Here is a 26,837-nt window from a genome sequence, read left to right as displayed (position 1 = left end):
ACCTTCAGAGATCTGCCTCTGCCTCTTGTGTGTGTCAATGAAAGGCACGTGACACCCAAACCCTGCCCGCGGAACACGCCCTTAACCATTGAAGTTTTCCTCCAGCCCAACAGGCATCATTTGCTGTTTTATTTGTTTTTGGAGACAAGTCTTACTACGTGGTCATGGCCGGTATGCAATGTCGCACCCAGCTGCAGGTGTCATTTGAATGAGGTTCCAGGGATGATCATCGAGAAGTCACCGCATGATGATTCAGAGGGAAGAATGCCAACACAGGATGAAAACAATGGCCGGGGAGCTGGATTTAGGGCAGTGAGATAGGAGGTGTTCTTGGAACAGCCAGGTTGGTGCAACTCTTTTCAGACTTTGCAGGGAAAGGGAGGGAACTGTATTCCATAAACTCGGTGGTTGTTATCCTTTGACTGACAGCACCAGCTGTCAAGAGTCGCCCCGTGTCTTAGAGGACAGGGATCTAGGTTGTATTGGTTGCAATAAATATCAACACCAGCGTGAGATGACAGAGCCAAGTCTGCATTTTCCCATCCTGCCCTTGACCTTTACTACAGGGTCACAGTCAAATCTGTCATTCCAGGGCTTTGGCCTAGGTCAGACAATGTTAAGGAGTACAAGAATTCTCCTTTACCTCCCCCAAAATCATTTCCACCTTACTCTCCCACAAGGACAATCTAAGTAACACAAGCTGTAAATGCAGCTTACAGATAAACCCTCTACCCACTCCGAAGAGAAACGTACAACACAACGAAGAGTGAAGACAGAGATCCAAGAGTTGCGCCCTCCACGCAGCCGGAGCCGGGGGAACTCGTGCGCATGCGCGGCCCCCACCCTCGGGCGAGGGGGTGAGGCTGGCGCCGGGGCGGGGCCCGTGACGTCAGGGTGCGCGCGTGGCTCCGGCTGCGCAGGAACAGCTGGTGCCTCGGGAGGCGGCTAGTGAGCGGGCGGGCGTGGGTTGCCGGTGGCCGGACGGGCCACGCTGCGGGAGCCGCCGCCGCCTTGCACCATTGCACCATGTCCGACCAGCTGGAGCGTTGCGAGCGCGAGTGGCATGAACTGGAGGGAGAATTTCAGGAGCTGCAGGTAGGACCGGGCCACCTGGTCCCGCAACTCTGCTACCTGCGGTGCGGTGCCTTCCCCTTCTAGCCATCCCAGAGCGGGAGGTGGGGCGATAGGACCCAGAGGGTGGCCCAGGCCATGCGTCCGATGGGCTGGTGGGTGGCCTGGCACAGCCCCTTCCTATCTTCCAGCGCTCCAGCTCCTCAGCCTCATGGGGCGCCCCTATTCTCGCGCCCTCTCACCCGCTCTTTGCTTCACGTTTTCCCTTCGCTGCAGAAAGTTGGTCTCTGGCCCCCGAGGCAAGTTGCAGGTGTGTTCACGAGGAAACAGTGACACTCAAAGGACACCAGACCAACCCCCACACAGGGATCGCCCCCCAACCCTGCTACTTCTCCAGCTGCAGTTAGTTGGCTTTCAACTACTACTCGCTCTGTGCTGGCGGGGCAGCCCTCGCCTGCAGCTGCAGTTTGAGAGTTGTAACTTGGCTGCTTTCATCTTGGCCCCTTAAGCAGTTCTTAAGTCTCAGGGACCCCTTGTCTTTGGGGGCCCTGATGGGGTTCTGCGTGTAAGCTGCTGCAGGCTTGAGTTTGCCATCGTGAATGGCAGGCACCTGTCAGTTCTGACAGCTGGCCGCCTTACCCAGTGATAGAGGGCTGCACTCAACCCTCACCCGTTTGGCTCAGAGCGTTTCCACCTGGTGGGTCGAAGGTGGATGTTAAGAGCTGGCTCTTGAGAGGATGGCGTCGTCACCAGGTCCTATCAGGAGGGTCCAGAGAAGCCTCAGCTGTATGCTCTAGGGACTAGAGACTCAGGAAACCTTGGGGACGGCCAAGAGGAACAACACATGGCTCCCTCGCATGCCCCTGGGTGGCTTCGCATCATTCACACCCTCCTGCTGTCCACGGATACATTGTTACTCCCCTCGTCCCTGTGGCTTTCCCAGTAGGGCTGCTCTCCTATGATGTCCAGAGGAGGATGTGGTCAAAGGGTGTCTGTGATGGATCTTTGTAAAGCGAGGCTGTCGGTCCTGACGGAGTTGCAGAAGGATGCTGGTGTACCCGAGCAGGAAGGCATGGGCAGAGACTTAAAGGACCCAGGGCTGTCTGTCGTCCCTTCGTGGTCCCTCCAGCATATGTGGATAGGTTGGTGCCTTCTCTTTCAGATCAAGGTCCTGGGTCCCCATAGTTCCCAGAGGATCCTTTTGGTTCTGCCCACTGAGCCACATCTTAACAATTTGTCCCACTGGGCTGGCTGTGAGGCCATGCCCAGCCACAGAGGCAGTGAATGGGTCTTAGAGTTGGGAGCTGGACAAGAGATTTTCCTGTGTGGGGCTTTTGCCCGTGTTTCCTTCCTTCATCTTGCTTTAAACTCCGAGGAGGAGGAGGAGCCTAACACTGCAGAACTATGCAATTAATGCAATTATCAGCGATTAGGTAGCGAGTCTTGGCAAGCAGGTGTTGCAAAGGAGTTCTTTGATTTGTTATGATCCGGCTTGGACAGGAAGATGTCATGATGTGTCAGGCAGGTGCCGGGGTGGTCAGGGGTTCTGGAGCTCATCATCTGGTGGTGAGCAGCAAGGGCTACTAGAAGGACCTGGTTCTTTAGGTCCTCCTTTGAGGAAGGGGAACCTGATCGGTGTAGGCTTGACGGTCAGCCTCTGGGTCTGAGTACATAGTGGGTGGCTTCCTAGGGGTTAAGATCATAGGCTGAGCCGGGCGGTGGTGGCGCTCGCCTGTAATCCCAGCACTTGGGAGGCAGAGGCAGGCAGATTTCTGAGTTCAAGGCCAGCCTGGTCTACAGAGTGCGTTCCAGGGCAGCCAGGACTACACAGAGAAACCCTGTCTCGAAAAACCAAAAAAAAAAAAAAAAAAAAGGCTGGAGCAAAATATATCTTTATAACATACACTTATAACATATTTAACATATATGATGTTTATATGTAAATATATGCTTATAAATGTATATTTAAAGGTTTATTGTTTTTATTGTTTTTATTTATGTGTATGGATGTTTTACGCGAATGTATCTCCATGTACCACATCCATGCCTGGTGCTAGAGGAATCCAGAAGAGACCGTCATCAGATCCTCTGGAATCTGAGTTATAGACAGCTGTGAGGCACATGTGGGTTCTGGGTTAGAACCCACAAGAGTAGCCAGTGCCTGAAACCACTAAGACATTTCTCCTGCCCATTTATTTATTTACTTGTTAGGTTTTTTTTTTTTTTTTTTTTAATGTGTGTCTCTGTGTGGGTGCCCGTGGAGGACAGAAGAGGAAGAAGGTTTCAGATCCCTTGGAATTGGAATTACACCATCTAATGTTTGTGAGACAGTGTTTCACTGTAGCCCTGGCTGGCTGTGTATACCATACTGAAGTCAGACTCAGGGATAAGCTTCCTTCTGCCTCCCAAGTGCTGAGATCAAAGCTGTGTGCCACCCACGCTGGCCAGGAGGTCCGTCCACAATTTTTATTCTAAGATGAGGAAGTTGAAGCTTAGAAATGTTGATTGTTCTGGTTGTGATCACCAGCTGTTCCGTGCTGAGAATTGGTGCTAGATTTATTCTGGAAATGTCTATAGAGTCCTGTCCATTCTTCGTATACATGGGAATTCTGAACTCCTGGTAAAAAAGTGTACAAGTCCTGGGTGTATGCTGTGTATATGTTGGACAGAGACTCTGACATTTGTGGGGAAACAAGGAGATGATGTAGCCAGCCTGGTCTACAAACTGAGTTCCAGGACAGCCAGGGCTATACAAAGAGACCCTGTCTCAAAAAATCCACAAAAAAAAGAGAGAGAGAGAATGTGTGTGTGTGTGTGTGTGGTGTAGGTGTGTGAGTTTGTGTGTTTATGTGTGTGTGTGTGGTGTAGGTGTGTGAGTTTGTGTGTTTATATGTGTGTGAATGTGTGTGGTGCGTATGTGAGCTTGTGTGTGAATGTGTGTACACAAATGTGTGGGTAAATGTGTGTGGTGTGTTTGTGTCTATGTGTTTGTGTGTCTGTGTGTGGTGTGTGTATGTGAGTTTGTGTGCACAAGTGTGAGTATGTGTGTTTCTGTATGTGTGTGTGAATGTATGTGGTGTGTATGTGAGCTTGTGTGTGAATGTGTGTACACAAATGTGTGGGTAAATCTGAGTATGTGGTGTGTTTGTGTCTATGTGTTTGTGTGTCTGTGTGTGGTGTATGTATGTGAGTTTGTGTGTGTGTACAAGTGTGAGTGTGTGTGTGTGTGTGTGTGTATGTGTGGTCTGACTGCAACTGGAAAACTTAATAGGAGGGACTTTTTTTTTAATGTCATCAGGAAATCCTGATTAGCCAGTTCTCCTACAACTGCCTAAGAATCTGGGATGTGGGTTTCAGCTTTGCTGGGTTTCTTCATTTCTGGGAAGATGAATTGGGTCCACATTTTACCTTTCCTTCCCTTTTTGGAATGGAAGAAAGAGGAAGCCTGCGTCCTTTGAAAAGGTCTTTGGAATCCCCCTTCACCTACAGAGAGCCGCAGAGTAATGCCTGAGCCTTGAGGAAAAATCTTTGTGCCGTGATTTACATTTCCTGGATTCTGGGGGAAGCTGAGCCTCCGGGAGGACTTGGTGTTTAAGTGACTGAAGTGAGTGTCCGTTGAGATCAGCATGTACCTGGCCCCTTGGCCTGTGGGTGGATCACAGAAGGTCACTTACAGACACTGGGGCTGAGGATTTAATAATGATCAGTTCTGCCTTACGTCACTGGAAACCTGACCCCTCTAGCACAGGAAGCAGTCTTTTTCAATGCCTGGGCTTCCCGGATCACTGCGGTCTTGTCTACCATTGTAAAAAGTGGGAGTTTTTAACTGCCAATGAAATGGCATGACTCTGGCTCCAGCACCCCAAAACATAAAAAGGAGGGGTAGACCGAGAAACAAAGTCAGTGTTTTCTCAGCAAGACCCCATGAAATAGAGCTAGGGTCTTGTGACTTAGGAATAACTAATGTCAGAATTTAAGCATTTGGCGGGGTACATTCCTCTCCCTGCAAAGGTTTATGTTTTTGTGCTGATATATATATGTGTGTGTGTGTGTGAGAGAGAGAGAGAGAGAGAGAGAGAGAGAGAGATAGAGAGAGTGAGAGAGAGTGAGTAGGGGGTCATCAAGTCTACCAGAGGGTGTTAGGTCTTCCGGAGCTGGTGTTGAGTCACCCCGCATGGATACTAGGATCTGAATTCGGGTCCCCTGGAGGAGTAGCAAGCACTATAAATGGCTGAAATGTCTCCCGATCCCCATTTAATTATGAAAATGTACATCTGTTCGTATGTGTGTATGTGGGTCTCACAGCACATGTGTAGAGGTCAGGGGACAGCTGTGGGACTTAGAGTGTGTCTTTAAAACCCCGAGGATTGCATTCAGGTCAACCTCTCTTCTGGAGTCTGTTTCTGTCCCTGCGCGCCTCCCTTTCTCCCTGGCATGGTCTCTGGGTAGCCTTAGGTGTCATGCAACTGTCTAGGGAGATCAGACTGGCCTCAAACACACAGAGATCTCCCGCCTCTGCCTTCTGAGTGCTAAGGTTAAAGGCGTGCGCCGCTATGTCCAGCCAATTGTGTACTCTTAACCACCACCCAAGGAAGATTCCTGTGGAAGAGTTCTTTTACTGGTCCTGGTTGCGCTTTCATTTTGGTTGCCCTGGGAACCTCTCGCTTTAGAAGCAGGTAAAGTAGAATGAACCCCAGCTGGGGGAGTCAGGATTCCTGAGCTCAGGTCCTTGCTATGTGTTTGTCTAGTATCTGGCCCGCTGTAAGCCAGCTTAACCAACACTGACAGTGATGTTACTCAGTTACGTTACTGTGTAGCAGTAATGTTACACAGCGAATTGATTGACACGTGGCCTCCGAGAAGGAGCTTGAAACAGAGGAAGCTGAAAATCATCAAGTTGGCATGGGTATGGTGATACACGCCAATCTCAGCTCTCTGGAGGCAGAGGCAGGAGGACCGCTGTGAGTTTGAGAGGTCAGCCTGGTCAACTTAGCGAGTTCTGGGACAGCTAGGGCTACACAGATAGAGAATTTGTGTCTTTAAAATTTGAAAAAAAAGGGGGGGGGGGCTAGAGAGATGGCTCACGAGAGGTCCTGAGTTCAAACCCAGCACCCACATGGTGGCTAACCACCATCTGTAATGGGATCCGATGCCCTCTTCTGGGGTGTCTGAAGACAGCTATTCACTCTGTAGACCAGGCTGGCCTTGAACTCAGAAATCTGCCTGCCTTTGCCTTCCAAGTGCTGGGATTACAGGCGTGGGCTACCACTGCCCGGCTTTTTTTCACATTTATTTATGTGTGAGAGGGCTTGTGTGCCATGGCAGGCATGTGGAGGTCAGGACAACTTGCAGGGGTCAGTTTTCTCTACCACATGGGTTCCTGGGGTTGGTGGCAAGTGCTTGTTCTCACTGGTCCCTAGAAGAAAAGTTTTGAATTTGCAGAGTCTCCTTTCAGCGTCCCCATGCCTGGCTACGACTCAGTCATGACTCTCAGTGACCAAACCCAGCTCTACTGGTTTTAAGCCAAAATGGGAGTTCATGGACTCCTGAATTAGGAAGTCCAGGTAAAATGACTTTAAACAAGGCGGCATCCAGGGGCTCAGGCTAGCTTTGTCTGTGTTTCTCTTCAGTTACCAGCCCCTGTCCTTCTTGGTGTGATCAACGCAGGTAACTAAGGAGAGTTTTGGTGGCACACACTTCTCCTCTCCTAGGAGGCTGAGGCAGGAGGATCATGAGTTTCTGGGAGAGCTCTGAGTGAATGAGACAGACAGACAGACAGACACACACACACACACACAGATCCCAGCTTGTTTCATGTGATTATTCCAGGTATTGATCCTATGTCTGTCTGTCTACCTCTGGAACCTCTGAGTGGGGTTAGTGGAATAAGAGGGAGGGGTGATCCTGTGAAGGGAAACCAAAATAATAGAGCATTTAAAAAAACCAAAATCAAACCAAAAACCAGAAAGGGATGATGGACAAGCCTTTTTTTTTTTTTTCTTTTTTGCTAAAGCCTTGTAATATAAATTGTCTTTATCTGTGATTCTCACCTGTAATAAGGATAATTAAAAATACCCAGGGAAACAGTGAAATGTCAGATCCGGGGTAACGTACCATTCATTTTGATGATGTCATATCTTGGTATCAGCCAAGAAACCATTTTGCACAGACCTCACCTGTTCAGCCTTATCTCCAGCTGAGGATACTGAGGCAGGAGCGGTGACATAAACTCAGCTTGTAAGGGCAGGCACAGATCTGAACTCCGCTCGTCTGATTGCAAAATGGTATCACTTAATCATGTTCTGACCCCACCTCCCTTCAGAGCACCTACGCATGCAGTCGCATGCAGTCCCGTGGCAGACAGCACCTGTCAACCTTGACACATGACTCAGAATGTTTCCCCGTAAGGGAACGACACACTTGAGGTGGAAAGGAACTTGTCATGTTTGGTTCTGTTTTCATGGTGATAGGTCCTCCTTAGGGACAGCAAGAAAAAGTCTACTTGAAGATACTCTCTTGGACAGCAAGCTGTATGAAAGTAATCTCTTAAAAGTTGACTACCGGCTGGGCAGCAGAGGCTCACGCCTGTAATCCCAACACTTGGAAGGCAGAGGCTGGTGGATTTCTGAGTTCGAGGCCAGCCTGGTCTACAGAGTGAAGCTGACCTGCTACTGGCACTGATATATGTACGGCAGTCTGCAGCCTGGTGGTGGCCCTGGCTCTGATGCGGTTGGCTGGATTGCCACCAAGTTCCAATGCCTCTGAGCCAGGGCTTGTGAAGAGTGCTGTGAGAGTCATCTGCTGAGGTCTGACTCCCTGTTCTGGATCTTGGGCTGCCGATGTGCTGAGAAGGCGGTTCCAGATGTTTCACATCTTCTGGGACCTGGAGTCATAAGCTCACGTTCCCACTGGGGTGGAGCATGGAGCCTCAGAGGATGAGAGACGTGGCCTGGATTTGTGCTTCACTTGTTTGTGTCTTGTCCCTGTGGCAGGTGGTAATTAGGCAGGACGGAAAGATGCTGGCGGCATCCTGGCCCTCAGAGGAATGTCATTGGCCTTTTGGTTTCTTTCATTTTTTGTTTTGTTTTTGTTTGTAATCCAAATGCAATTTTTTTTCTATATTTTGTTGTTGTTACGTGTTCAACAGGGGAGGCATGCGCTGTAGTGTACTTGTGGAGATGAGAGGATGTGTGTGTGTGTGTGTCCGTGTCCATGAGTACGTGTGTATGCACTTGTGCGCGCGCATGCGCATGTGTCATAGTGCATGCGTGGAGAGCAGAGGACAGCTTGTCGTAGTAGATTCTCCCCTTCTATCCCATGCACTCTGGGAACTGAATTCAGGTTGTCGGGATGGGTGCCAGCATCTTTATTACTGAGCCCTCTCTTCATATAGCTGTCTCCCAGGCCCAGAACATGGCATTTATAATGAATGTCATTATATAGGAGCTAAAACTATTCAAAACAATATACTGTCTTGTTTAATGATGCTGCGTATGTAGTTCAAGTACTTGCATCTGATGGTAGAGACCTAATTCAGCTTGGTAGCAGAGCGCATACCTGAAATCCCTACACTCGGGAAGCAGAAGCAGGAGCAAGTCAGGAGTTCAAGGTCATCCTCAGCTGTATTAGCTACCCTGGGCTACCTGAGACCTTGTCTCAAAAATGGAAGCACCACATTTAGTATAGAGGGAGCTGGAAAGAAAGAAACAAATAACTCTGTTAAGAATATCAGTGAAAAAAAAAAAAAAAAAGAATATCAGTGAATGGGGCTGGAGAGATGGCTCAGCGGTTAAGAGCACTGCCTGCTCTCCCTGAGGTCCTGAGTTCAATTCCCAACAACCACATGGTGGCTCACAACCATCTGCCATGGGATCTGATGCCTTCTTCTGGTGCGGCTGAAGACAGCGACAGTGTACTCACATACATGAAATAAATATATAAATCTTTTTAAAAAAGGGGGGGGGGGCTGTGCGGTGGTGGTGCACGCCTGTAATCCCAGCACTCTGGGAGGCAGAAGCAGGTGGATTTCTGAGTTCAAGGCCAGCTTGATCTACAGAGTGAGTTCCAGGACAGCCAGGGCTACACAGAGAAACCCTGTCTCAAAAAAACCAAATCCAAAACACCAAAAAAAAAGGGGGGGTGGAAGGTTGGTCTTCAGGTGCGTGTAGTTTAGATGGCTCTCCCTCCCCCTCTGAGCTCAGGAGCTGTCATAGGCGAAGGATGCTTGAAGCAGGAGGAACCAACACCCAGCCTCTTTCCTTCTGCCCTGCAGTCCTCTTGGTCAGATCCAGTGACCAAGGCCAAGGGCGCAGAGCAGAAGAAGGGGGGGGGGGATCAAAGAAAAGCAGAAATGACCTGGGGTAGGAGTGGCACACAAAAATAGCCAGCAAAAGTGAGTCACCTCTTTGTGTGGGGACGGAGGGAATCCCATCTAGGATGGATGTGAAACTTCTCAACACCCCGTGCACTGCAGGTGGTTTTTGTTTGGGGGACGGAATCTCATGTAATGATGTATACATCATTAAACATGATATATAACCAGGAATGACCTTAAATTCCCAATCCCCCTGCTTCCACCTACCAAGAGCGGGGATTCCAGGCACACACTAACACCTCTGCTATATCGAGTTCTGACACCCAGGCGGCAGGTGGTTGCTAATCATGGATTGTCTGTATAGTTGTGTTTTCTTCTTCTTCTTTTTGGGTTTTTTTGAGACAGGGTTTCTCTGTGTAGCCCTGACTGTCCTGGAACTTACTCTGTAGACCAGGCTGGCCTCGAACTCAGAAATTCATCTGCCTCTGCCTCCCAAGTGCTGGGATTACAGACGTGTGCCACCACAGTTATTTTTGGATTCATTCATTTATTTAATGCGTGTGGGTGTTTTGCCTGCATGTATGTATGTGTATTGTGTGTGCGCCTGGTGCTCTCCAAAATCAGAATAGGGCATAGGATCTCTTGGAAATGGAGGCACAGATGCTTGTGAGGTCCCATGTGGGTGCTGGGAATCAGACCCAGGTACCCTGGGAGAGCAACCAGCGCTCCTAACCTCCAAGCCATCTCAGCCCCTGTGGTTTTTTGCTCTTGGCAAATAAGGGTCTTAGCATCTGATTCTCCCTTTCATTATTTCCTCCCTCCTGGCACCTCTATCTTTAGGTGTTCTAGGAGAGGTTGCATGCTTTTGTTTATTTGTTTGGATGACTTTTGAACAGGACAGTGGGCACCTGGGCTTGCTGTGAGCTGTAGCGTAGAGTCCTCTCCACAGCTGTCTGCCACCTTACTCCCAACACTCTGGGTTATTTTTAGAAGCAGCAAGTTGACGTGGGAGTCAGTCATGTTTAATAAGCTGGTTTAAGAAGCAAGTGGTTATGTCTGCCGAGAACCCGCTCCCAGCTCGAGGTGAGATCTCCCATGTCCCTCTCCACCTCTTTGTTAAAGTTAGAAGTAAAGGTGAAGTCCAGTAGTTGGGCTTCTCCTTTAAGAGTTAGTAATTTATAAGAAAGAAAAGTCTGAGCCGGAGGGTGGTGGTGCATGTCTTTAATCCCAGTACTTGGGAGGCAGAGAGGCAGGCGGATTTCTGAGTTCGAGGCCAGCCTGGTCTACAGAGTGAGTTCCAGGACAGCCAGGACTACACAGAGAAGTCCTGTCTTAAAAAAAACAAAAAAAACCAAACCAAACCAAAACAAAAAAAAAAAAAAAAAAAAGAAAGAAAAATCTGGGCGTGGTTGCCTTTAATCCCAGCACTTGGGAGTCAAAGGCAGGCGAGTTAAGGCTAGCCTGGTTTATCTAGCAATTTCCAAGCCAGTCAAAGTCACAGGATGATGATACCCCGTAATAAAAGAAGTGGCAGGGTGGGGGCGGGACTGACTTCCCATCCCAGCCTTCTATTACTAAGTGTCTACTTGAAAGCTCACCACACCCAGATGATTCTTGAAGCTCTCTAATCCTCTGGCCTCCATCTCTGGAATCCTGAGACTGTTTTAGAGGTGTGGTGCCACTGTCAGCCCCCAAGGAAACTGCGATGCCAGTCAGCATACCGAAGGGTTCTTTCAGCCCTCCTCACCCCACCCCTGCCCTAAACTCCAGCTCCTGGGCTCACTTCCCCCAGCTTCTCCTTCCTGTAGAACCCTGCCAATCAGCCACGCGCCATCAGTGCACTCAATGGTGCCTGTTCTCTCTCTCTCTCTTCCCCCTCTCCCTCCCTCTCCTTTGTACCCCCATCCTCTCCTGCATCCCCCCCGTCCTCTTCTAGTATGCCCCGTCTGCTGCCACACTCAGTCTACTACTTTCCCTCCCTGCTCTGGACTCTTCCAGATGCCTCTGGCTGGCCTCTCCCTCAGATCTACAGCAGAAACCTTCCCCTCAGCCATACCTCAGAGCGGTCCTGTCCCCATTCATTCAGCCACCACATTCTACTTAGCAGTGCCGAGGATGATGAAATCCAGGGCCTCTTGCTTGCTGGGCAAGCATTCTAGCGGTTAAGCTGTATCCCTTAGAAAAAGACACATCAGTTAGAGGCAAGAATGTTAGCGGTAGCCAGGGCCCGGGGAGAAGAGACACGGGCAGTGACTCCTAAGAGAACGCAGGGGTCTTACTGAGGGACAGGATGTCAGAAATGGGATTGCACCTTGGTAGATGCCTAAAAGTCACTGAACTGGTTCAGGAAGATGCCTCAGGAGGTGCAGTGTCAGACAGCGAGAGTTTGATCTTCTGAGCCCACATAAAGGTGAAAAGAGACCTGACTCCATAAGGCTGACCTCTGACCTCCACCAGCATGCCATGGCATGTTCCCCACCGACACACCATGTCACACAACCACACACACACACACACACACACTTAAAGTTAACAGATGCCACTGAACCATCCATGTAAAATATTTCTGTTTTTTGTGAGCTTGCACGCGCACACGTGTGTGTGTGTGTGTGTGTGTGTGTGTGTGTAATACAAATGTTTGTCATGATGTAACTTTAACATATTAACAAAGTCGTTTAGAAAAAGAATGCGTTGGTTTCTGAGGTTGGTGGAAAAGCCACCCTACTGAATATCTAGGGATCTGCATGTTTGGTTGTCTCCTTAGCTACTGACCTGATGAAGGACCCACTCAACCGGCTTTCCAGTCCTTATTTGTGGCATTTTCTAGAGGATAGCGCTCTGGGCAGGCGACTGGTCATTAGATCAAGGCCTGTGGTTTCTCTTCTTTCCTACTGTGGTTAACGTTGTCCAGATGTTCCCTTCCGTTCCTTGTCCCGTTAGTGTGGATGCTGGCACCCGCCTGTGAGGGGAAGACACACAACTGGTAATGCCTGGCAGGGCACAGTGGAGTGCGTTTGTTTTGCTGTTGGGAATTCAAGGGCATGCTCTCAGAGGAAGCTGATGCTGGAGAGGGCTGGGCCTTCATCTCCCCCTCAGCTTTCTTCTGCTCAGTCGGGTTTGTTCTAGGTATCCAGACACTGGTAGGACAGCCCTGTAAGCTCAGTTCTCTATCTTAGCTTCCTTCCGAGCTAGTGGGAGCAAGACCACTCCGCTCTGACAGTTTTCTTCTGAGCCCGACACTATCTTTAGTCCTGGATGCCCATCTGTGCATCAGCCCCCTGCGTTGGTGGGAGGGGCGCTGAGGTTCTAGCTAGACCCAGGCCATATGCCCTTGAGTCTGAAGCAGGACCAGCCCCATCCCAAGCGAGATCTCATACATGGAATGTGGGGAGAGATTAGTCTCTATAGAAATGCACAGAAGTAGAAACCTCTCACACCGATAAAAACAAAACAAATCAAAAACAAAAAACCCAACAGAAGGTCTCTGTCTGGCCAGCTGGCTCCACTGGAGGAGGCCAAGGTTGCTTGGAGGAGAGGAAGTTATGGCCACTGTTGTCATTTGAGTCTGAGGTGTCCCCCACGGACTCTGTTCCTAACAGTTGAACTGAAGGTAATTATGCTGTTGTGGAGGCTGTGAAGCCTTTGGGAGCTGGGGCCTGCCTGGTAGAAATTGGGTAGCTGGAGGTGGGACTTTGAAGGTTATACCCACCTGTCTTAGGTTGGGTTTCTGTTGCTGTGTAGAGACACCAGGCCTATGATAACTCTTCTAAAACAAAACATTTAATGAGGCTGATTTACAATTCAGAAGTTTTGTCTGTTCTTGTCATGGTGGGAAGCATGGCAGCGTGCAGGCGAACGTGATGCCGGAGAAGGAGCTGAGAGTTCTGCATCTAGGTCCACAGGCGGCCAGGAAGAGACTGTTCCACACTGGGCATGGCTTGAGCGTAGGAGACTTTAAAGCCCGCCCCACAGTGACACACTTCCTCCAACAAGGCCACACCTCCTAATAGTGCCACTCCCTATGGGCCAAGCATTCAAACACATGAGTCATTGGTCAAAACCAAACCACCTAGGTCACTAGTCAGACCACCACACACACTCCCTTCTAATAGCATCACTTCCTAGGGGTACGGGGCCATTTTTGCTCAAACTGTCACACCACTCCTGCTTCCCCTCTAGTCCCCTCTACCTCATGATCCTCAGTTATCCTCTGATGTGTGTTCAGTCATCATGAAGTCCACCATGCCTCTCTGCCGTGATGAGGGGAATCCTCTGAAACTGTCTGTATTTGGTTAATGTCACAGAAGAGGACAATCTCAGCCGCTGAGCTAGAGGCCATTCCTGGCCACCTTATTAAAGAAACTGGCAGTCTTCTGCTGGTGACTTAAGGACTTGCCTGAGGTTAAGTTAAAAAATAATGGACTAGCTGGGCGGTGGTGGCACACTCCTGTAATCCCAGCACTCTGGGAGGCAGAGGCAGGCAGATTTCTGAGTTCGAGGCCAGCCTGGTTTACAGAGTGAGTTCCAGGACAGCCAGGGCTATACAGAGAAATCCTGTCTCGAAAAAACCAAAAATAACCAAAAAAAAAAAAAAAAAAAAAAGCAATGGGCTGATTTCCTTGGCCCAGGCAATTTCAGGGCTGTGTAAGGTTGTGCCTCCGCGTGGCATGGTTATTATGAATAACTAACTCATATATGTAGGTCTACAATGAAAATGAGCAAAATGTACAATTTGCAGAGAAAAAGAGCACCAGGAAAGGCAGCGTTGCAGCCAAGGCTGGTGCTGAGAGGGGAGAGACGTGAAGGACAGGCATCCCTGCGATACCCTGGAGTGAAAGGAAGGGTGCCCTGGGGTGGGACCCCGCCTCCGCCCCCGCCCCCGCCCCCGCCCAGCTAAGCTTCCAGCCTGGGAAAGAGCACAAGGAATTTTTGCTTCAGGAAGCAACCGGAATAAAAACCGCTTAAGGGGGCCCAGGATGCATCCCAGCTGGTGGTGGCACTTGGCCGGTTACCTAAGTGGTGTTGGCTTTTAGAAGCATGATGGGTAGACATGTGAAGAAATGTGGATTCTTTCTCTGTGGCTTCCGGGCGCCCCAGAGGTTAGGCCATGTGGTGGGGGAGTCCCCGCATGAAGGCTGAGCTGTTCTAACAGAGGTCCCTCAAGTGAGACAAGATTCAAGGGGGCTGCTTCTTCCTTTCCTTTCCCATGCAACTGAGGTAGGTTCTGGGCGGGGACATGAATGAGGGTTCAGTTATCCCCAGCTATCCCAGAACTTTCTCTAGACCAGGCTGGCCTCAAACTCTCAGAGATCCATCCACCTGCCTTTGCCTCCTGAGTGCTGGGATTACCAGCAGTCACCATTCCCCCCAGTTTTTTACTTTTTTGGAAAGGGTCTTTTGTATCCGGAAGTGGCGTTGAACTTGCTGTGTAGCTGGTTGACCTTTGAACCCAGATCCTTCAGACACCATATTTTTTTGCAAACGCTGTTATTAGAATTGCTTGCCACTATTTCTTGCTTGTAATTGATTCTGCATTACTGAATAGAGTAACAGTAACTGTCTCAAGCCCCTGGGTTGTTGGGGGTTGGAAATTTGGGCAGGAGTTTAGAGTTGGTGGATAGGCCTTACCTCTAAGGTCTCAACTGGAATTTTTTATTTTATTTTATTTATTTATTTATTTATTGTTTGTTTGTTTGTTTGTTTTTTCGAGACAGGGTTTCTCTGTATAGCCCTGGCTGTCCTGGAACTCACTCTGTAGACCAGGCTGGCCTCGAACTCAGAAGTCCACCTGCCTCTGCCTCCCAAGTGCTGGGATTAAGGGCATGTGCCACCATTGCCTGGCTCAACTGGAAGTCTTTAATGAGAAATGTAGTTCAGACCAGAACTGTAGGGAGTTTTCTTTTTTGCAGGTGTCCGGCTGGAGTAACTTGTCTTTATGTCAGTGCCCATTCTGACTTTTGGATTCTCAGTGTAATTAGGGCCTTAGAGTGGTTGGACTCTTTGTTCCAAGAGCAAATGTTCCAGTTAGTAAGGTAAAAGCTATGTAAGTCTCTGTGACTTTTTCTCAGAATCTGCGCCACATTTGCTCGGCCAGCATTGCAGTGCTACTCAGATTGAGGTGGAGGGAGCCACGTCTCCACTGCTCTCTTTTCTTTTAAAATAATTTAGTTAACTATGGTGGCGCCCACCTATAATCCCATCACTCGGGAGGCAAGTGAATCTCTGTGAGCTCTAGGCCAGCCTGATCTTCGTAATGAGACATTGTCTCAAGACAAAACACCCAAAACTATTAGGGACAATTACTTTCTGCAACAGTATCTATTTCTTTGTATGGTATAGAAATAACTCTATCTTGAATATAGAAACAGGCTGATAAAGAGAAGGAGGAGGGAGACACTACTCAAGTGTACAGGTTTCAGTTATCCAGAACTGGTGCAGCGCAATGATAGAGGCTAGTCTAGCATAAACCACATCCCGGGTTCCAGTCCAGCACTCAGAAACTAGAGTGGGGGAGGGGTTAAAGAGGGCACGATGAGTAAGTCCTAGCGGCCTGCCCCGAGCACCAGGCCAAACGTGGGGCATATACCTTTAATCCCAGCACTCAGAAGGCAGAGGCAGGAGGGTATTTGTGAGTTGGAAGCTGGTCTGTTCTCCATAGGGAGTTCCAGACCAGCAGGGCTATACGGTGAGGCCTTATGTTTTTTTTCTTTTTTAAAGATTTATTTATTTGAGCCGGGCAGTGGTGGCGCATGCCTGTAATCCTAGCACTCTGCGAGGCAGAGGCAGGTGGATTTCTGAGTTTGAGGCCAGCCTGGTCCACAGAGTGAGTTCCAGGACAGCCAGGGCTACACAGAGAAACCCTGTCTTGAAAAAAGCAAAAAAAAAAAAAAAAAAATTTATTTATTTATGTTAGTACACTGCTGCTGTCTTCAGACACACCAGAAGAGAAGGCATCAGATCCCATTACAGATGGTTGTGAGCCACCAGTGGTCGCTGGGATTTGAGCCTAGGACAAAGGGCAGTTAGTGTTCTTAACTGCTGAGCCATTTCTCTAGCCCTGAGACTCAATATATTTAAAAAAAAAAAAAAAAGCCGGGTGGCCGTGGTGGAGCACGCCTTGCCTTTAATTCCAGCACTTGGGAGGCAGAGGCAGGTAGATTTCTGAGTTCAAGGCCATTCTGGTCTACAGAGTTCCAGGATAGCTACACAGAGAAACCCTGTCTCAAAACACCAAAAAAAAAAAATGCATATATTATATGTGTAAAATTTATATTCGTGTATAATTTTAATATTTTATATAACATATATTTATATCATATTTTAATATTCATTCATTTATTTATTTTTATTTTTATTTTTTTAACAAGTCAGTGTGGACTCTTTATTGCTTCTGGGGTGTGGGGCTCAGGAACTCTTGGTGGGACGGGTCCGTTTCCTCTTCACCACCACAGGCTTCTGGCTTCGAAGGATGGCACTGGCCCTGCGGCTGGCCGCCATTCACACATCAGGGCGGGTACTTGTTCTTCCGGATCACGTGCCTGATGCTGCTGAGGGTTGCTGGAGCATTCTTCTTGATGGTGGTCCGCACGTAAGAAGCGGCAGGTTTTCGCTGACCGGATCTGCGTTTCATAACCACCACGACCCCTTTGCCATCAGCCGTGGACCCCACTCCGACAGTCTTGCGGTGAATCAGCCCGTTGTAGTGGAAGGAGTTTCGGGCCTTCAGATTATCAGGCTCCGTGCTGTAAGTCTGCTTATTCCTCTTGATCAAGAAACTGGAGCAGTACCGAACGACCATCCATTGCAGATGCGCGGACATGGCGGCGCCTCCTCTCCCAATGGCGGCTGGAGACGGAAAGAGCTATATTTTATTTTTAAAATAGAAAATATAATAAAATTACCAAGAGGGTAGCTTGGGTAGCTTTTATGTCAACTATTCATTTTCTCACTCTACCCCACCCCCCAAACCCCGCCCTGTCTGTAGCCCTGGCTGGCCTGGAACTTGCTAAGTAGACCAGGCGGAACCTCAGGCTTGCCGGATCTCGCCTCTAAGTGCTGGGAGCACGCAGGTCCTCCACCACCCCTGCCTTGGATGTTCTTTTACACAGGAGTAAAATAGCAATAGTGGGAGAGACCTTTGGAGGGCAAGGCAGGGTCATAGCGTAGACAGCGGGCAGCGGCTTATGGCTGTACACTAGTCTGTACTAGAGTCTCCTGTAGACATTAAATTTGCTCGCTCTTTTCTCTGTATATCAGCCATAAAATAAAGTGCTTTGTTCTGGTGCTGGGCGTCGAACACAAGGCATCACACACAAGGCATTTTTTTATTTTTATTTTATTTTAATTTTTTTTAAAGATAGATTTATTTATTTATTTATTTATTTATTTATTTATTTATTATATGTAAGTACACTGTACCTATCTCCAGACACGCTAGAAGAGGGCGTCAGATCCCATTACAGATGGTTGTGAGCCACCATGTGGTTGCTGGGATTTGAACTCAGGACCTCTGGAAGAGCAGTCAGTGCTCTTAAGTGCTGAGCCTCCTCTCCAGCTCCTACAATGTATTTTTTTAAAGAAAGGAAGATGGTAGACACGCAGAGACACACGGATTCAGCCTGGAAGAACGTGGGGGCAGAGTGGTGAGAAGATGAAGTCTGTAGCAGCCAAGCGCCGTAGCAGTGCCTGTCATCCTGCGCTTGGGAGGCAGAGGAGGAGCCCTGCTTGGGTTCGAGGCCAGCCTGGGCTAGGTGTGCAGTGATGTCAGCCAGGACTACATAGCACGATCCTGCCTCAAAAGCAAAGGGGAGAGGCTGGCAACAGGGTGGCTTCTGGGGAAGGAGGAGATTGATGGCCGTGGTCCTCACCCTTCCTAACGCACTGACCCTTTAATGCAGTTCTCATGTTGTGACCCCCCACACACACACACCATAATATTATTGCTGTTGCTACTTCATGATTGTAATTTTGCTGTTAATGAGTCATAATGTAAATTTGTGATGTACAGGATATTTGATATGTGACTTCAGAAGCATCCAGACCTACAGGTTGGGAACCACTGGATTAAGGGACTATTTAGAGGCGACCTCAGCCGCGTCTGGCATTTTAATTTTTAACAAGGATAATGTCTTCATGTTTGACTTGTGAAATTAAATATTAATTCACTCTGAAGAGGGGCCTGGCCAACATCTGGCTGCTGAGTTTCCAGCTTTGTCATATCTCTCCAAGGTAGAACCTGACACCACAGAGTGCCAGGAGGCTGTGCAGCCTTTATCAGGCTGCAGCCCCTCTTGTGAAGGCCCCGCCTTCTAGAGTGCCAGCTCAGCCCCGCCCTCCCTGTGATGTCTCTGAGCCGTTCCTTGGCTACACACGTGTGCCACATCAGAAACTCATCCTCACACCATCTCTCTCCCTCCAAGAACTTACTTCATTGCATTCATTCATTCCTTTCTGTTGTTGGGGCCTCATTTAAAGCAGGCATGGAACTGTGCAATCCGTCCAGCCCTGAGAATACTCATTAATTACAAATAGCAAAAGTTGATCACTCCACAGTAGCTCCTCCGAGGGACACTGTTACCAAGCACTCCAGGCTGATGTCACAGACATCTTGTCCCTCCTGACGGGAAGCTCCTAGCACCAGTCATCACATCCGGGCCCACTACGAAATCAGAATCAAATCCTACGGAAACATCAGGTTGAGCCCAGGTTGAGAGACGTTCTCTAAATGATAGAAATGGACTTTAGAGCGGGGGAAGTAGTGGCGCACGCCTTTAATCTCAGCACTTGGGAGGCAGAGGCAGGCAGATTTCTGAGTCTGAGGCCAGCCTGGTCTACAGAGTGAGTTCCAGGACAGCCAGGGCTATACAGAGAAACCCTATCTTGAAATGTGCCCCTCAAAAAGCAAAAGAAAAGAAATGGACTTTGAAGATGTCAGTTCATTGCCAGGCAGTGGTGACATATGCCTTTAACTCCAGTAATCAGGAGGCAGAGGAGTTCAAAAGAGGTGGAAGTGTTGAAGTTCTGTCCCAGGTTAAAAAGAAACACACAAGCCAGGCGGTGGTGGTGCACGCCTGTAATCCCAGCACTTTGGGAGGCAGAGGCAGGCGGATTTCTGAGTTCGAGGCCAGCCTGGTCTACAGAGTGAGTTCCAGGACAGCCAGGGCTACACAGAGAAACCCTGTCTCGAAAAACCAAATCCCAAAAAAAAAAAAAAAAAAAAAAGAAGAAGAAACACACAAATACTCAGTGTAAAATTGAATGAATAAGGTCTGAGGGACAAATTTGGCAAAAGAAACAGTTTGGGCTGAGAGATGGCTCAGCAGGTAAAGGTGCTTGCCACCAAGCCTCACGGCCAGAGTTCTATCACGGGGACCCACATGATGGGAAGACAGAACCACCCCATCTGCACCCTGCCCTCTGACCTCATGTGCACTGTGGCAAGTAACGAAGAAACAGAAAAATGTAATTGAAAACATTTAACAAAGACAGTTGGCAAGTGGGAGTCGTGGTGTCTGGGTACGGAAGCCTCAGGTTACCTATATCAAGGCTCTGTAACGGCCTCTGACTCTAGCTGGTCTCATCAATCCCAGCTGACGCACACAGATGCTCAGCTTCGAAGTACCACGGTTACTGCCGACTCCCTAATGGGTCAGCACAAGGATGGGCAAACTTGCTTGGCAAAGCGCCATACGGTCTGTGTCACTGCGGCTCGCTCGGCTGCTGCAGTACCAAAGCAGTGACAGGCCATGCGTGACAAAGCAGGAGTAAAACCCTCGTATGTGTCTGCTGCAGTTCCAGTGTCCTGTAATGTTCGCAGCGCGTGGAATGTTTTAAAACTTTTATTATTTTCAACCCTCCGACACCCACTTCGGTCTTACAGCCTCCACAGGCTTGGATGGCAGGCTTTGCCTGCAGGTCCCTGATACCGGATAGAGAGAAAGGTGGGCACACGCACAGGAGATAGCGCACCCAGAGGAGAGACACGCCTGTTATGGGGGCGGGGCAATCTCTAGAGCGTGGCGTTCTTCACACGGCTTTTGGAAGTCTCCAAGTTTGAAATCATTTTAGGATACATAAACCTATTAGGAAACTTGATTTTCCTCCCTGAGAGGCCCTGGAAGGAGAGGGGATTGCTGGCTATGTCCCCCACACCCCCTTGCAAATGAATTGTCCAAAGTGACTGACTAATTGTCCCCCCCCCTTTTTTTCTTTTTTTTTGCTTTTTTGAGATGCAGTCTCACTATACAGTCCTGTCTGGCCTGCACCCTGCTGTACAGACCAAGCTTGGCTTGGACTGGTGATAATCCGCCTGCCACTGCTTCAACTCTAGCCTCTGCCCCGCCCCCCGCCTCTGCTCCGCCTGGTCCCCTGAGAGCTGGAACTGATTCAGGGATGTCCATTATTCATGTTTTGTTTTCTATTTTTCTTCCTTTACTTCCTCCTAATTTCTGCTTTAACTTCCTCTCTTGCGTGGCAAACATAATAGTTTAGACTACTTGGTACCCATTCCTTTCCCCCTCTGCTAAATATGCTTCTGTATCAACTAAGAAAATGACTGTTTAAGCCAGGCATGGTGGCACATGCCTTTGATCCCAACACTGGGGACACAGAGACGTCTAGATCTCGTGAGTTCGAGGCCATTCCTATCTGCATAGAGCTTCGGGTCAGCCAGGGCTCTACAGTGACGTTTGAAGTCACATGAAAGATGCCGTTTGAAGAAAGAAAGGAAGGAAGAAAAGGGAGAAAGAAGAGAAATGGGTCTCTGAACTGTCTGCTGCTCACTGATTTTAGCCCCATGTTCGGCGTTCTCCTGTCAGCTCCCACCACCTCCGTGGTCAGTACGCATACGGAGCTGAGTGTGGTAGCAATTTGAGAACTTACTGTGTTCCTTTCTCCCAGCACTGGGATAACCCTCTTGTAATGACTCAGAAGGGTTATTTCCAAGAATGAAATACCAAATTTACTGAGCGATGTTGTCAGGGGAAGGGAAGACGACTTTTAGGAAGGAGATGGGGAGCTTTGCAAGGGCTCTCTTCACAGCAAAGATCAGAAACCCAAAAGTGGGGCTGGAGAGATGGCTCAGTGGGTAAGAGCACCGACTGCTCTTCCAAAGGTTATGAGTTCAAATCCCAGCACCCACATGGTGGCTCACAACCATCCTTAAAGAAATCTGATGCCCTCTTCTGGTGTGTCTGAAGACAGCTACAGTGTACTTACATATAATAAATAAATCTTTAAAAAAAAAAAAAAAGATGGGCTGGAGAGATGGCTCAGCGGGTAAGAGCACCGCCTGCTCTTCTAAAGGTCATGAGTTCAAAACCCAGCATCCACATGGTGGCTCACAACCATCCGTAAGACATCTGACACCCTATTCTGGTGTCTGAAGACAGCTACAGTGTACTTACATATAATAAATAAATAAATATATTTAAAAAAAAAGAAAGAAAGAAACCCAAAAGTGGAAAGAACTTATAGTCGATACAACCCATGACACATTCCCAAGAGCTGGAAATCATGTCATGTTGTTACCATAAAATACTTGACCCTGGGTACTGTGTAAGAAGAGATCTGCTTTGGCTTACGACTGGAAAGGCTGAATCCACACAGTGCTCATCCTATGGTAGATAAGATGGAACACCATCATAGTGGTGGACGAGCGGGTGCATAGAGAAGAACATGCGTTGAGAGACTGAGGAAGGAGCACCCGACTTAATGTCCAGTCTGGTCTTGTAAGCACTGATCCGGTCCCATGAGACTCCGCAGACCAACCCCTGTCCTTTAGTCACCCCTCACACGTTCCCAGCTCGTAAAGATCCCAGTTCATCTCAGTACCACGGCATTGAGGACCCAGCACATGCACCTTTGGACAGCAAACCCTTGCCATAGCAGATGCTGTGACAATTTCACCTTATCACCTTGGGTTTTCTTCGGTTTGACTCTTTCAGACCTGAGGTCTGGCTTCCACCCAGTGAGCATGCTCGGGTGTCAAAAGCATCTCTCATCTGGCCCAGTACCAGGACTGGCTCTCATTGGGCCAGTAGGAGCCATGTGTTTGCCTCTGAACCAATCAGGAGTCTAGAGGATAATGATTGGATGGGACTGGGCACGTGACCAGCGGAACTGGGCAACTTTCTTCCAAACCCTGTACAGGCTGTAAGAACTGTCAAGGGGTAGGCTGCGGCTGTAGTTCAGTTGTATGCCTGGCATGCACAAAGCTCTGGGGTCGCTTCCCAGTATCACATAGACTGGTTGTGCTGGCACATGGCTCATACTCGGGAGGCAGAGGCAGAAGACTCAAAAGTTTAAGTTTATTCTCGGCTACAAAGTGAGTTCAACACCGTCCTGGGTGAAACCTGGCTTTACAAAATCAAGAAGGAAGAATTGGCAGGGAGGCTGAAGATGTCGAAAATGTACCTAGAATGCACACATTCTGTCTACTTGTCTGAGGACTGAGGCATTGTGCTGGTCTCAGTCCTCAGACAAGTAGACAGACAGACACACCTATACACAATGCATCTCAGTCCTCAGACAAGTAGACAGACAGACAGACAGACACACAATGCATGGCAACCCTTCTACACTATGTTTGGTTAATATAAAGAATGAGATGGGCACAGTGCTGCTAATCCCAACACGGGAGAGGCAGAGGCTGGGGCATCTGTGTGTTCAAGGACAGCCTGGTGTACAAAATGACTTTTTGTTTTGTTTTTCGAGATAGGGTTTCTCTGTGTAGCCCCTACTTACTCTGCAAACCAGGCTGGCCTTGAACTCAGAAATCTGCCTGCTTCTCGCTCCTGAGTGCTGGGATTAAAGGCGCATGCCACCATTGCCCAGTCCACACAGTGATTTTTAGGACAGCCAGGGTTACATAGAGAGACAATCTTTAAAAAAAAAAAAAAAAAAAAAAAAAAAAAAAAGGCTTGAGAGATGGCTCAGCAGTTAAGAGCACTGACTGCTCTTCCAGAGGTCCTGAGTTCAAATCCCAGCAACCACATGGTGGCCCACAACCATCTGTAATGGGATCTGATGCCCTCTTCTGGAGTGTCTGAAGACAGCTACAGTGTACTCACATATATATAAAATAAAATATTTTTTAAAAAATCAGGACTAGCACCTGGGGAAATTATAAGTTAACTTATCTCACAGCCGCTGTGTCCTGCTGCCTTCCCCGGTCAGTCGCAGTCCTAATTTTCAAAGGGTCATCCTTGATAGCTGTACCATTATAGCGTCCCCCAAGACCTCACCCATCCTGACTACAGCGGTTCCCCCTCCCACTGTGCTGCTTTATTTTCCAGGAGACACACAGGATCTACAAGCAGAAGCTGGAGGAGCTGACGGCGCTACAGACACTGTGCAGCACCTCCATCAGCAAGCAGAAGCGGCGCCTCAGGGAACTGAAACACACACTGCAGAGGTAAGAGGGCTGAGGCTTGAAAGCTCCTCCAGGGTCTCCGTGGGGAGCTGAGCGTGACCTCGAGTTTCTGACCTTCCTTCCTCCCCGCCTGAGTTGGTATTATAGGTGTCGGCCACCGCATCTGGTTTACACGGTGCCGGGTTTGCTGAGAGGCCGGCACTCTGCCAACAGAACCACACCCCAGTCCTCCCTCATTCTAAGGGACAGAAACCCAACTCAAAACTGGTTTAAGAAGAAAATGGAAATGTGTAATGGAAAAAAACCCAGAGGTGGCTTCAGGCATCACCGGATCCAGGGGTCAAAGTGTATTTTTAGGACTCTGTTTTTTTCCTCTGAATCCTGCTTTTCCCCGGGGTTGGCTCTGCTCTCTTGGTCACTGAGGCAAGTCACTTAGGTGGCCATCTGCGACCTGAGGTTAGACCCTCCAGGATTCCTGACTGAGGAATCTGGGGCTTTCAGTCTTAGTCTTATTAATAATTGTCTACTGCTCTGACTGTTTGGACACTGTGGGTGCCCATCAGAACCCCAGTAAATACCAGTAGAGCTCCCCCGTCCTGCTGTGACTCCTTGAGTATCCACAGATACTGCTTGGCTTTACCACAAGAATCATCAGCTGAAGAAGGCTGACCCAAGAGTTAGGGTCCTAGACTGAGAAGCCCTCCTGTTCCAGGGCATCAGGTTTCCTAATGTGGTTCTTTTTTTTTTTTCTTGTTTTTTAAAGACGGGGTCTCATGTAGTCCAAGCTGGCCTCACAGTGACTATATCCAAGGATGACCTGAATTCTCAGGCCTGCTTCCACCTCCCAAGTGCCTCTGCTGCTGCTGCTGCTTCCTCCTCCTCCTCTTCCTCTTATTATTATTGTCTGTCTTGTTTTTTGTTTTGTTTGTTTGTTTTTTTTCCGAGACAAGGTTTCCTCTGTGTAGCCCTGGCTGTCCCGGAACTCACTCTGTAGACAAGGCTGTCCTCGAACTCAGAAATCTGCCTGCCTCTGCCTCCCAAGTGCTAGGATTAAGGGCGTGCACCACCACTGCTCGGCCTATCTTGGTTTTTTTGAGCTGGTTTCTCTGTGTACTCCTGGCCGTCTTAAAACTCGCTCTGTAAACCAGGCTGACTTCCAACCCAGAGATCTCTCCACCTCTGCCTCCTGAGTGCTAGGATTACAAGCACGTGCCACCATACTGACCTCCAGCTTTTCTACTTTTGAGAGTTGCTCCTCTCCAGAGGGCGACAGGGAGACCTCGATGGTCTGGCGGCTAATACCATCTCCTGCCTCTTGGTCAGTCCTCTTAGGAATGTTTGAGTTCTGTTACAATAGAAGAAAACGGCTTAGCACAGCCACTGTGCGCCGAGTACCATTCCAGACGGTGCCTACTTACGTGACCTCTGCATAGCTGCCCTGTGTGAAGTGCCCCATGTATCCTCATCTGCCGGGTATGGGAAAGGAGGCAGAGATTCAAGGATGTCGCCTCCGTCTCAGGCTACAGAAGCTCAGCATCACTCCCGTTACAGGTACAAGCACCACTCCAGCCAAGAGGAGGCGGAGCTTATCCAGCAGATGACCGCCGACATTAAGGAGCGGCAGAATGTCTTCTTCGACATGGAGGCCTACCTACCGAAGAAGAATGGGTACGAGCCCTCTGATTTCCTACTGAAGGCCCCCACGCCCTGCTGGGGTGTGAGACTCACAGGACAGGGGAGAACAGGACAAGGTGGGGGGGACACTTTTGTCCCTGCTCCTCCCACTTTAGGAAGAGCTGCAGTCCTTCCCCTGTGGCTGGGAGTGACGTCCCTGGGGCAACTCTTTTGAGCTGGCACCTGGTACCTGCATGTGCCACCTGGTGTAGAAGGAAAGTGTTCTCTCTTAAGAGAACCAACATGTAGTGAGTACATTTTGCATGCCCAGTATTGTCCTTGTCATGCCTGTGACAGCAGTGACTTTCTTTGTCCTCAACAATCTGCTGTATTACACTGAAGTGTCTCCGACATACACTTTGTTTCCCTCAGGGATTGGAACCAGGGCCCCCTGGTACACTGGCAGTGTTCTAGGCTCAGCTAAATCCCAGCTATCTGTTTATTTGTTTTTTTAAATCTTTTAAGGCAGGGCCTCATTATTTTGCTCTGGCTGGCCTGGGACTCCCTGTAGACCAAGCTTCCCTTGAGCTCAAGGTGATCCCCCTGCCTTGGCCTCTGGATAGCTGGAATTACCGGTGTGTGCCACACTGTGTCCTTCTTTCTGTTTTTGAAGCAGGGTTGAGCCCAGCATGGAGTCAGCTCTTTTCTTGAGGAAAGGTTGCTTGTGAGCCTCACCCAGATGGGTATTATACGGTAGCCCTGGGATGTTATAGCCCATCTGTCCTTTTTGACTTTTTGCTGTATTTGGATTAAACACTTCCCAAGTTAACATTTAACATTTCCCATTTAACAGCATCTCCTCTATTACCCTCTAGCAGTGTGTTGCTTGAATTCATTTCCCCAGCTTTTCTCTCCGGAGCCTTTTGGAGATGTTATGTTAGCTGGGAGTCTGTGTTGCACAGGGTAGCCAACACAAGAGTGGCTTAAGAAGAAATGAGGGGTATGTAGCTAAGATATTAGAACAAATATAGACCAGGTATGGATGGATCCTGCCACTTAGATGCTCTTAGAACCCACCGCTCTGTGAGCTTTCTTTTTAACTGTCTTTTCTATTGTGTACATTTATTCTATTCATAGACAGGTCTTTTCTATAAGCTGTCACCCACCCCCACCCAGCAATGCTAGGCTTGCTTCTACCTGCCTAGCCATTCTAACAGAAAGAACAAATCTGGTTCCTCAGTGGTCTTGAGGATTTAAAAACCTAGGGTGGGTGTTCATTGGGTTAGATTTTGTGTGTGTGTGTGTGTGTGTGTGTGTGTGTGTGTGTGAGAGAGAGAGAGAGAGAGAGAGAGAGAGAGAGAGAGAGAGAGAGAGAGAGAGAGAGAGAGCACGTTCATGAGAATGGACTTGGATGTTGAATAAATGTCTTTGACTCTTTGGCCTTACGTTAGTCATACTTGGGCTACA

At 48.8% G+C, this 26,837-nt stretch overlaps 2 protein-coding genes across 4 annotated transcripts in view; one reads left to right on the top strand and one right to left on the bottom strand.

The window, feature by feature from the left end:
- The first annotated feature begins 905 nt into the window (after positions 1-905).
- Positions 906-26,837, top strand: part of Tmem120b (transmembrane protein 120B) — a 43,306-nt gene continuing 17,374 nt past the window's right edge. For all 3 annotated transcript variants that reach the window (XM_052167692.1, XM_052167691.1, XM_052167693.1), the window contains exons 1-3: positions 906-1,095; positions 23,680-23,798; positions 25,308-25,424. In XM_052167692.1, the coding sequence (XP_052023652.1) occupies positions 1,027-1,095; positions 23,680-23,798; positions 25,308-25,424 (305 nt within the window). In that variant the 5' untranslated portion in view covers positions 906-1,026. The remainder of the gene's footprint in view (positions 1,096-23,679; positions 23,799-25,307; positions 25,425-26,837) is intronic.
- LOC127672537 (60S ribosomal protein L28-like) lies at positions 16,789-17,220 on the bottom strand. Its single transcript, XM_052167696.1, is given in 2 exon segments — positions 16,789-16,897; positions 16,899-17,220. Coding segments are annotated over 2 exon segments (414 nt in total). The 5' UTR covers positions 17,205-17,220; the 3' UTR covers position 16,789.

The sequence above is a fragment of the Apodemus sylvaticus genome, chromosome 22 (genome assembly GCF_947179515.1).
Source record: "Apodemus sylvaticus chromosome 22, mApoSyl1.1, whole genome shotgun sequence".
In the NCBI taxonomy this organism is placed as follows: domain Eukaryota; kingdom Metazoa; phylum Chordata; class Mammalia; order Rodentia; family Muridae; genus Apodemus; species Apodemus sylvaticus.
This window is presented reverse-complemented; position numbering and strand designations above follow the sequence as displayed.